Source organism: Cucurbita moschata, unplaced genomic scaffold (assembly GCF_002738365.1).
Source record: "Cucurbita moschata cultivar Rifu unplaced genomic scaffold, Cmos_1.0 Cmo_Scf00014, whole genome shotgun sequence".
Lineage (NCBI taxonomy): Eukaryota > Viridiplantae > Streptophyta > Magnoliopsida > Cucurbitales > Cucurbitaceae > Cucurbita > Cucurbita moschata.
In genome coordinates this window covers 4,975,490-4,988,068 of record NW_019268530.1, presented here as the reverse complement: position 1 = coordinate 4,988,068, position 12,579 = coordinate 4,975,490, and the positions used below count along the sequence as shown (strand labels likewise).

Genomic DNA, 12,579 nt, shown 5'->3' with positions numbered 1-12,579 from the left:
TTATATTTAATAAAATCAAATTTTGTGTCTAATAAATTCGAAAATTATAAAAAAACGTACAAATGGCTAGAGCATTTGTTTCCAAAATCCAATAGAATAGTATATTTGATTTTTGTGTGATAATAACGATAAAATTTGTTTGAGAATAGAAGAACGTGATTTGTAAAACAAGAAGAACCTACATGTCAATATAGTGCTTTTCAAACGATGACGAGAATTGAGCTAAACCAGGATTGTACGAATGGCTAATAAGGACCAACCTCGACGTCAAGCTAAGATCAACAAGCCCATGTTTCCGTTTTCTCTTTTGTTTGGTAGCTCAGTTTCCTTTATGCATTAATCTTTTTATTCCGTGTTGGATTTTTTTTTTTTTTTTGCCCATTTAATCTTTGATTTTCCTTATATTTTGTGTTTATTCTTACCGTCAAATTTCACCCGTAGCTTTAGCCCGTAATCCCTAGTTAAGATTCATAGTGTTGTGTGCCAATTGACATATTAAACTATGATGTCGTGTGTATCAATGACATAATAAACACACATATCTAATGATAAAGTCATAAAGAAGAAGAAACAAAAATTAATCACCATCTTCATCATTCGTGTGTGTTTTCTTCATGCCGACCAACTCTACCTCCCCGCTACAAATCTCCATCAGTAGCATCCTCGATTAGTAGCAAGCCACGACGTAAACGTTAGGTTATACCTCAAATTTTCCTTCATGATTCCTAGTCCTTTTCTCCATTAAACTCATTAATTACTTATTTATTCTTTTAAAAAATAGAAATATACATTCAATTAAAAATTAGTCGAATGAACCCAAAACTTGAACCCAATCCAGTTGAGTTCTAGAAAATTAACCCAACTCAATTTTGATTGTTTCGAATTTTCAAATTGGATGTGTACCTCTACTATTAAAAATATGTATAGGTTGCTACCCGCTATTTCATTTTCTCCTCATTTTCAACGTGTTTATAAATATATATATATATATATATATTATTATATTTTTTTTGAATTTTTGGGGAGGGAGTGAGTGAAACAGCTGGAGCAAGGTAAGTAGAAAAACATTTGAATTTTTGTGCGTTTAATATTGGAATGGTACACACAAGAAGCGTCAAAAAGGCATCATTAATAGTCAACGCACCGCCAGGGTGATCCGACCATAAACCGTACGCTTTCCGCGTCCACCGGTTGTTCTACTTCACCGTACCTACAAAATCTTTCCTTCCACCAACCTCACCCTCCGACTATAATTAATTAACCAATCATGAGTTATTCATTTAATTTTTTTTTTATTATGAATAATATGCTCAAGTTCTTTCAATGCAACGTCACATCTCATTTTGTCATTTTAGTTCTTAATTAACATGGCTCATATGTCTTGACGTCATTTCAAGTAATTGGGTGTCATCGACCATCACAGCTCACTCGATCATGCCATCGAGAATGGGCCCAAATGTCGTTCATAATATCGAGGCATCCTGAACATCCATCCATTTAGGTTCTATCGAGGTATTGGTCCTCCCGTGCCCATGTCATGTTATTTACGGATAATGTACTAGATAATGGGTGTAAAATTCAACCTTCAATATGTGGGAAGGGCACAATATTGGCACTCTTGTGTCACCCGATACTAGTCTTAAAAGATCCATTTCAAAGGAAGTCGCGTGAGACACTCGCATCGAAACGCTCGCCCTCACTGTGACACATGCATGTGCCATAAGGTAGTTTACGCCCTTTGAAACCTTGACTTTCAAGGTTAAGCCCTAAGCCCTATCCGGCCCTTTAACAAGCCTATCTGTGCCGCTCATGTCTACTCATTGTCCTTATCTTGCTTATGCTTGTTTCCTCTTCAATGAATACATTATATGGTGTGTTGGATGATGCATTGTCCTCCTCAGTCGCATCATGACATTCTTCTATATTAGCCCTCACGTGGTCAGATGGACGCTTCTTGAGGGTCGTCGCTTTGCTTGACGCAACGTAAGGGTCACACCCTACTACTCTTTTCATAGTATGAGTTTGACATTCTCCCCTACTTAAGTCAGTCATTATCCTCGATGACTTTCTTAGGGCACAATCACATCGCGGATTGTGACATTCTCCCCCACTTAATCTCGATATCATCTCGATGACGATTCAAACTTTGGGCTACTGCTGACTCGACCCGCTGGAACTGATCATGCTTTAGACAAGTATAAATTCACTAAGCATCTGACTTCTCTTCCGTCATAATGCTTATCTTACTGACACCTCTTGATCAGCTTGGGGAGAAGTTCGAGTTGATACTTTTGACTTCTCTTTTATCATATGGCATCAAGTTATAACTCTTCTCTTGTTCAATTGTTGGGGGAACTTGCCCCAACTTAATTTTCGCACTTCTCTTGAAATACGAGAGGGTCCAATGCTTTGATAGAAGTGTGATAGATGGATGTTATTTGCCATGTCCAGATGAGATGAATGACACGTGAGACAGTTTCAATTATATAATCGAGCAATTTGCTATGGTTGAGCTGTTTGAAACATGAGATAACATCATGATGCATGGACTATTCGATGGGAACCTAGATGATGATGAGATGCAACTTTGCTTACAAAAAATCTTGGCCTAAAATAGAGGGAAGGTCAGATGACTTGTTCTAGCAAAAAGAAAATTTCTCAACGTTTTCTTTTTCTTCTATGTTATAATTTAATAAAATTTCAAAAGTTTAAACTTTGAAAAAAAATTAGAAATTAATCCAGGTCATAGTTCGATTCTTACACAAAATATCTTATATATATATATAAAAGCAATTTGAATTTTATTCATACTTCTTCAAATATATACTTTTATTTATTGTATCTAATATATATTTTATTATTTTAATATTTAATAGGAATTGCCACTACGCCTTCGGCTTGTGCGCACAGTGGAGAGTGCCATAACAAATACAATCAATATATTTTCTCTTATATATTTTATATCTAAAATCTTAAATAATAATTGGAAGTAACTAAATTGATTTTTTTTTAATGTGATTATGAGATATAAATAACTTTACGATGATATAAAATTAATTAATTAAACTCTTTAATTAATTAATAAAAAAAATTCATTAATTAATTATAGGACACTCCATATAAGATAAGTTTTGTCCATACATATAATTGATACGTCAATATTTCATGAGTTGTTCGTAAACACAACTCAAAAGTTCGTTTTACCAATGTAATTACAATTTATACATTAAGTACTACTAATTCTCTAATAAACAATTTGTTTATGATCCAACCAAAACTATCAGTAATTCAACATAGAGCATAGTAAAAATCCATCGAGACAACGCCGGAAACAACCTCAATTGCTTTATACTTTGTTGTATTATATATTTTAACAATAGGGTCCCAAATAAAGTGTAATGTCGATGCTTGAGGATAAGATTATTATAAACAATAACTAGATTAGTTTGAATTAAATTGGATTAATTAGAATTGTGGGAGATCTAATTTGAATAATTTATGGGTTAGATTAGGATTATTAATTTTATAATTGAGCCCTTGTTTGTTACAAGTATGGTCGATTTAAGGTTGGGAGCAAAATTTGGTTCAGCTCTCTCTCTATTCTTCACACACACTCGATTGGGCATCTTCTACCATCTCTTCCGCGACTAGCGCATGTGCTCTAGCGGCTACACACGAACGGGGATGGCAACGACATGATAACCAGCAGCAAACAAGATCGATAGCAACGTGCAATCTCCTTTCTTTGCTTACCCCACGACGGTGACTGTCATCTCCTGCATCGACCGCCACTCCGGCAACATTAATGTGTTCTAGTGACGAAGATGGTTTGTCATAGTAACCTATGATCTATATGTAAAATAAGAAATAACCATGAGTATGAAAATATTCCATGAACAATTTAGTTATAGGTTCTTATCGAGACTTCTCGTATTCAGAGCTTCTTAAGATAACCTCTCAGTCTCCCTATAATTAGTTACGTACCTACTACTGGGTGCTAACTAGAAGCTCCCTTCATGGTGCCTACCAAACTTCCATATTCCTATGTCATTCGAGGCGCTTAAATAGTGCAAGGTGTCACGGTATGCTTGTCAAAGGTTTGTTGTCTATAGCTACGTGTCAGATGCTCTAGTCATGCTTGTCTAGGACGTGTTGTTCATCGCTGCATGCCCATTCCAAACTCCTTTTACTTGCTTTCATATTAGATAAACCTCTACTATTACTATTGTGTCAACGGGGATGTATGATCGGTCACAGAAATAAAGTCTACACCCGCTAGAGTTAAAATGTCACAAAATGTACGGTAGGAAGATATGACTAATTGTCAATTTTTCCTACCCAAATTATATGTTATCAAAATGGTTGTTGTTTATTGGTTTTTAACTTATAACACTACTTTCATTAAAATTGTTTTCAACAAATTTTCTAGCTCATGTTTTCTAAAACATTTCTCTTAAACGTGACCCAAGATTCGAGCATATATCAATATTGTTCGCAAAGTCTAAATTTCACTCGACTGACATGTTTGCTAGGTTAGAACAAGTGTCGCACAACCGCTGTCTCGCTACAGCAAGAGTACAATTGTGATACAAGGCAAGCTCTCCATGAAGCACAACCAGAGTTCCCTCAATAGTAGGGGTGTACACCCAACCCGACCCAACCTGAATTATAAGGGTTGGGTTGAGTTTAAAAGGACTTCGGGTTTGGGTTAGGTTCATTTTTTGGAATCTGATCCAGCTCGGGTTAGGTTCGGTTCAAAATTCAAATGATTGGGACAACCTGACCCAACCTGAAAAACCTTTAAAAAAAAGGCTCAAGCCCATGGAGCCCACTCATGAGTCATGTTGTTTGACCTTGCCACGTGGCCGCATGCACTCTTTAGGGATGATTATCTATCTCATTGTCTCTTTGCTTTTCATCTTCATCGTTCTCATCTCAAACGTTCGTCTTCTGTTGACGTAGTTCTCATCTCATAGCAGACGTCGACGTTGCTCACCAATCACCTCTTTATTTCTCCGTCAGGCTCTCTTCTCAGCTCTCATTTCTCCACTCGACCTTGTCGACATCGTCGCTGATTGTCTCTCTGCTCGGATTTCAATTCCATTCCATTTCTGTTGGACTTCTACACTCTGTGTTTCTTATTGGACTTCTCCGCTCTGTGTTTCTCTTCGTCTCCGCTCTGTGTTTCTCGTCAGACTTCTCCGCTCGACAGTAGGTTGTTTCTCCACTTGTCTCTTCTCAGTTTAGAACAACTCGAACCCAACTCGAAGTAGAGGGTTGAGTTGGGTTGGGTTGTGAAAATTCTCGGGTTGGGTTGAGTTACCAATCCAACCAACCCGAACTTTTGGGTTGGTTCAAAAAATCCCTCAACCCAACCTGACCCGGACCATGTACACCCCTACTCAATAGTACCCTCTAATGTGCCACATGCTTTAAGTAGATGACGTCACATTCTTATATAATAGCTAGACCCTCACCCATCAAGGTAAGTTCACAATGAAAAGTTGCACTCTAACCGTCTCTACGTAGTACTAACCAACTCATAACATCATAATGGACCCTAAACATGGCTCAGGGACCAAAGAAAAGTGGATCATACTTTAAGCATACAGTGACTCTAGGTCACAAAGAATCAATTCCAAATGTAATCAAGACATAAACATGTTTTCCAACATCCCATCATGCTTCTAGGGGGATATTAACGAGTAATAATTCACATTCATCATGCACAATCAACCTGGTACATTCATCTATACTATGCCATAGTCCCCCAACAAATCAATCAGAGTCGATATTAGTGTAGCGGAAACCATAATTCATGTTTACGATCTAAACTGGTAAGAAATCCATTTCTATGCCCAATTTTTAGTCAATTCCTATGAGTGTTTCTTTCAAAATAATTGAAATAATTACTCGGTCTATCTTAGAAAATTGGTTAATTAGTACGCATGTGGCGGTGGTCTATCATAGGTATCAATCCCTTATGCAATTTTTTAGAACTCTGCAAGACGAATCCAACAAGACAAGTTTAGTTCAATTTCGTGAAGAATGGAGTGAGATATTGTTTGTTGAAGTTTCTGAAAAATCCAAAATCCGTACCTTCAAACTCAAACTTGATCTCCTCCATGCATAATTGTTAACCCTCGAGGTCTTCTACAACAGACCTATGAGACTAGATTCATTAAAAACCTGTGATTGCTACGTGACACACTGAGGGTACGTCTATCCTTGACCCTTCGACTCTTGTTCAACTTCCATTTGACTGTTTTTCACTCTAATTTTGATATTAATCCTATTTTGAGTATTGGCAGCTCTTGACAAATGAAAAGGTTAGATTGAAAAGACATGCAATATCCAGGTAAGTAGCCACACAAACTTTAGGTAAGTAATATCTTTAGGGATCGCTAGAGCGTGTTAATATGCAAGTATTCCTTATCTTAGGTGGTTAGAAAATGCAAGTTAAGTACTTTGGAAGGGCGTTTTTGGATGAATATATATTGTATGTATGTTATGAAAAAATTACCATTATGCCCCTATATTGAGATTTCTAAGAAGCATGTTGTGTTTATGTTTTATGTAAAGTTAGAAAGATAATATCTATAATTAGAATACAAGTAAAGTTAGAAAGATAATATGTATAATTAGAATACAAGTTAGACACAGGGAGGAGTAAACTATGTAAGATGTAAGAAATTACTAATATGCCCCTATGATAAGATTTATGATAATATTGTTTTAATTGTTTTCTATTGTGTTAGAAAGGAGGATGAGGTATAGTGATATGTGCTTTAGACGATTGATGATGATATCTCCTCGTTCAGCTTGTTTGTTTACATGAATATTTTAGTTTATGTTTTCAGTGCTTTAGGTGATTGATATGATATCTCCCTAATAAGCTTGCACGAACGTTTAGAATATGTATACCATGTTCTAGGAGATCGATAGGATATTCTCTATAGGAAAGCATGCATAAGAGAACTAAGCTAAGTTTAAGGTGCTACAGTCAGAGCGGTATACATGTTGACTAGGTCAATACATTTCTAGAAGACCTTGCATCTCAAGATCGTCAACTATTAGAGGTTTAGACCTGTGTGCAACCAAAGATTGGTTTATCCCCTAGAAACTAACTTTAAACGTCATGGAAAAGAGAGATGAGATTTATACCGCCTAGATGCCTCTAGGGACCTAGTGAACTTCTACAATATCTAGGGATGACAAAGGTAGCTCTTCAGGCTGCTAGCGTAAGTACAATGTCTTCCATTTAATGGAGCTGTTAGAGTCTCCGTTACCTATTCCACTTTGAGACCCAAATTGTTGAGTACTAGTCCAATTCCTATACCGTCAAACCAGACATGAGGCCAGTTAGAGTTGTGTGATTTGATAGTTCATTTGGAATACCCTATAATGTAGATCCATCCTTTGGGGGGACGTGGATCACGCAGTAATCATTGGAAATAGCACGCATAGGGGGTCGCTCCCCCAATTTCAGGTGCCTATATGGTCATATGAGATGATTCACCAACTAACCTCCCATTGATGATATGAGATGATTCACCAACTAACCTCCCATTGATGATGAGAAGGCTAGCGCCTAGCGCACACCATACTGTCTTTGCCAAAGAGTGTTCTACGAGGTAGCACCTTAATCTAGGACACCAATTTCACATAGCATAGACAAAGTAAGCTACCTAAGTTAAAACATAAAAATAGTTCACTATAAAGAAGGGACTTGTCGCTTGGTAGATCCACGTCGCAGAAAAATGTGAATCACCTTTTCCATACCCAAGGTGAGTCCATGAGCAGCTAAAGTACTATTCTGAACTTTCGGGCACCATAAATGCTCAAATAGCAATAGAGACTAGGCTCGAACTTCCTAAACTTCAGAGTAAATCCCGTGGATACCTACTAGGATAAGGATGTGATGAGAGTCTACGTGTAGGTTGTTTACTGAGTATCTTTATACTCACCCCTTTCCCATTTCTTTTTCAGGGGTTAGCATGTTGTCAGTCAAGGTGGAGGAGCGTTCGATAGTTGCACAGTTACAGAGGGGTCATTCCAGAGCATCATTTCCTTTTTACATTTTGAGTCATATGTATTATGACTTGTAGTTGTATATCGAGCCCATTTCCCATTCTGTAATAAATTTTAATAGCACTGTTTTATAACAAGATTTCATTTTGTATTTAATTTTGGTGTTGTTGTCTGTCTTTATTTTTCTTTTTTTTCAAGTTAACAATAATACCTGAGTATAGTTGAATTCAAGTAACCTTAGATACGGTAAAAGTTGTCATATCTATTAAGCTAGGTTCAAATTCACAATAAATTTGTGAGTTACTTATGAGAACTTAATTAGTACAATTTTAATTTGTTGCAATTATATCAATGAAGTTATTGAAAAGAACACTAGAAATACACAAATGTTTAAGGAGAAAACAAAACTAAGTGAAGGAAATTTTAATAAAATTTATGAAAGTTATATTGCTTATCTTTGTTTTACTTTAAAAGCTTTATTTGTTGCCCATGCTTTAATTGTCTAAAAAAAAAAAAAACTTGAAATTAGATGGGTTAAAAAAAAAATTCAATCCAACTTAACTTAAACTTATTCGAGTCTAGTTAGGTTTAGTTAGATTTAAAAAAATAAAAAATTTATAGATTGAGTTGGTTCATAAATTCCCGAAATAAAATGAAAATTGTAATTATTGTTAATTTTAAAAATATATTTTTGCTTACCATTTTATAATTAATAAATTTTAACATTTTAAAAAATATGTATTAAAATTGAGTGGTAAATCTTAATTAAAATAAATAGATATTTTACAAAGTACATTTTACTTTTATGAAAAAAAAATGAATAAATGACTTATACAACCCAAACCCGCTCACCTAAAAAATTTATAATTAAGTTACATTGTGTTTATTATTTAATAAAAATTGTTGGAGTTGAAATTTTTGTACGAATACAGCAATTTAAGTTGGATTAAAAAAATATACGAATATCCTGAATCGTCGTAAAGATGTCAACAAAAGTTTAGTAAGGAAACTGGAGATGACTACCGTGACACAAAAGATCCTCCTGGAGAGGGAGAGGGAGAGAGCTAGGATGTTGTAATAATAATAATGAAGTTCATTAGGATAAACATGATACAAATGTGATTGGACAATGCACACACCACACACTCACATTGCCTAACCACTACTATTCTAATATTTTATTTACAAATGGAATTGATGGGCCCGATTAACCCCTCCAATTATGTCTCCCATTCAATTTCGAAAAAAAGGGGAAAACAAAAACCACCCTTTCCTTCATTTGACCCATTCCAAGGGGTCTTAATTAATTAATCTTCTTAACTAACCCACCTTCCTTAATCTAATCTAATCTCATCTAATTAATTAATTAATTACACTCATACTATACTTAGTTTAACACACAACCCAATTCATATTTTTTTGTAAAAACTATGTGTCGTTTTTCTATTCTTAATCTAAACAAAAAAAAAAAAAAAAAAAAAATAGTGTTACCCAATAAGCCTAAGGATCCCACAGCGAATCATTCTGCATATTCTCCCACATTTCATCCTCATTTGAATACTCCTCCATCACCAAACTCTCCGACGACATTTGCATCCACATCTTCGGCGAATCCAACGGCGACTCGTTAATCGCCTGAATTTGGCTCGGCGATAACCGCACTGTGACCGGGGCCAGTCCCAACCCACCGGTTCCATTTCTCTCAGGCACAACGGTTGGCGTTGTTCGTAATCGCAACGCTCCCTCGTGAGCAGCAAGGCGGATGTCATCAGAGGAAGAACCAAGAGGTAAGGGAAGAGAGTCGACAAGATTAGGGAAATTGAGACGTGCGTCGCGACCACGGAAATGGTAGGCAGCAACGTCGTAGGCTGCCGCTGCCATCTCCGGTGTCTCGAAGCTACCTAACCATATTCTCGTCTTCTTTCCCGGTTCGCGAATCTCGGACACCCATTTGCCCCATTTACGCTTGCGAACTCCTCGGTAGATCGACGTTGCCGCGCCGTGTCTCCCCATCGAGCTTGGCTCTCCCATGCAACAGAAAAAAGAGACAAGATACAATGTAGTACAAAAGTTGTCGCTTTGTCTTGATGTTTTGTGTTATTTTGAGGATTGGGAAATGAAGTGAGGGAGGTAAAGAGTATATATAGAGAGGAAAAAAGATGAGAATTTGGTTGAAACGTGGACACTTTCCATGACAAGCTCTAGAGTGGGCTTCCAAGTAGTTGCTTGAGCATGTTCATAAACTTTAAGGTTCTTCTAAAAATTTTAAAAATTAAAAAAAATTGGATTTGAAGGGAAGAACAGAGGTTACTGTAAGGGACGCGTTTTTGCAATCAGGTGGCTAGAGTTTTGGAAATTTGTGAATGGACCCCACAATCTTTTTCATATTACAATACTGGATATCTAATTTTGAAATGGGAAGATGAAGAAAGTAATCCACACGGCATGGACTCAGTGGTTGTGATTATGCTATTGGTGACAGTGATGTCATGTTAGCAAACTATATAATACTTACCCACAATGTTTTTTGATGTATAGAGAAGTGTTTTGGTTTGGTAGTGTGTAGAATGGAGTATACTACAAGTAGGATATTCTTTGCGTACTCAAAGTTTTATTTATGTATCTTAAGAGTTTCTTTATATTATTTAATTGGTTATCTTTTTATATTGATTCAATATTGAAAGATATTTTTAAGTAGTCTAATCATGATTTAAGTAGTTGTATATTAGTACCTCATTTTTTCGACCCATCTCTCCCTGAACCCATTTTATGTAAGATCTTCCACCAACCAGTAGTAGATGATGAGTTGCCATTGCAGAACAACGCTCTCAACGTTAAGTAGATTCATTAGAAGAATCGTTGGTTGAATATGACATTTTGGCAAGTCGATTCTCCAAAATTCTCTTTTTTATTTCAAATCGTTTTGAATTTAATTGCACTTTTCTCAATTTAACGTTTGGAATAGAATATCTAATTGATTTTTGTGTTCTAGGATTCTTTTCACAAAAGGGATCGAAAATTTAAAAAAAAGTCGCAAAAAGTCAGGTGCGAAAAGGAGTAAAAAGGAGAAAGTCACGGAAGAGGAAAAGAAAGCAGATTGAAGAAGAAATTAGGTCAAATTTAACTTCAGATACAAATTTTAGGCTCGGAATTCGAACCTCAATCTCGGCAGCCCTAGCCATCGAAACCATGGCTCGAAGTCGAACCTATGCAACTTTGGATGTTCAACCCAGATGTAACGATCTAGTCCTACTACTAGCCGATATTGTTCTCTTTGGACTTTTCCTTTTGGGCTTCTCTCAATGTTTTTAAAATGTGTGGTAGGGAGAGGTTTCTACACCCTAATAAAAAGTGTTTCGTTCTCCTCCACAACCGATGTGGGATCTCACATCAGATGTGAATCCCACAACTCATCAACAATGGCCTCAGCTCACATGCAAACGCTAGCCCAGTCAACCCAGCTATCCACATGCGACCGAGCCCGAATCCAACTCCATCCCATGGATGTCTAACCCAACGACCCTCGGCTCACACACCCTTTGGACCTGTCGTATCCACATAGAAATTTGAGCAACCCATGCTTGTCTCCATTCGTCTCATGTGCAACGCACGTGCGAAGCCGCCTCAAAACGTGGCTCAAGTGCCACTCAATTGAGATATCCCCCTGTAGCCAGCGTACATCGGCTTAGCGTCGACTTGGCGACTACCCTCAACAACAGCTTAGCTTAAACGACTTATTCGGCTTGGATTTAAGTTTTTGGACACCGTCTTACCATTTTGGCTCGTTAAAGAGGTGTTTTTTACATATTTGGTAGCATTTAAGGTTAGTATTATTATTCTTTAGTCCGTTTAAAGTATTTTGAGCTAAAAAGTTAAATTAGTTGATGGATGAATTAATTTCCTTAAATTGTCCTAATATGATGTCGTGAAATTACATAGTTGGAGTTGGATTTCAAGGAGTAGGATCACGCTAGCACTAAGGGTATTTAGTGACTTTGGTGTAGGCCAACCAAGTAAACAAACTTACTGTTGGAATGCCTTTGGGGTTGGTTGGATGACTTGAGCTGATATAAACCAAGACATCTCAATCATGCAATATGAGTTTCAAGTTATGCAATATGACTTGAGCTGATATAAACCGAAACAACTGTCATGCAATATGAGCTTCAAGTTACAAATTTTAGGGGATCATAATATAAAATTATGACATTTCATTAACGTATTTTATGACTTTTTATTTACACTAGGTTACATTTACGTGGTTAATTATGGTCATAAATTAGGAATATTACAATTTTCGAAATGTCACAAATGTTAAGAGTTTCATTTTGAGGCTATATAAAACCATGTATATTATCTTTGTAAAATAGACTTGGAAAATGTAGTAAAAAGATCATTTGTACTTCCCTTTAGCCAACGACTGAGTTTATTTGTAATTTATGTAGTTTAGGTTTCATGTTTAGAATTATTCAAACTTGACATGATCGATTTTACTTGTGAAGTGATTTGAATCTCAAACAACTGAACTTACCTTGAGATATTCGATCG

At 36.3% G+C, this 12,579-nt stretch overlaps 1 protein-coding gene across 1 annotated transcript; it reads right to left on the bottom strand.

Moving 5' to 3' along the window:
- Window positions 1–9,496: 9,496 nt before the first annotated feature.
- LOC111452636 (ethylene-responsive transcription factor ERF021-like) lies at window positions 9,497–10,154 on the bottom strand. Its single transcript, XM_023093452.1, has one exon. The coding sequence runs from the start codon at window positions 10,060–10,062 to the stop codon at window positions 9,532–9,534; it is 531 nt and encodes a 176-aa protein (XP_022949220.1). The 5' UTR covers window positions 10,063–10,154; the 3' UTR covers window positions 9,497–9,531.
- Window positions 10,155–12,579: the final 2,425 nt, after the last annotated feature.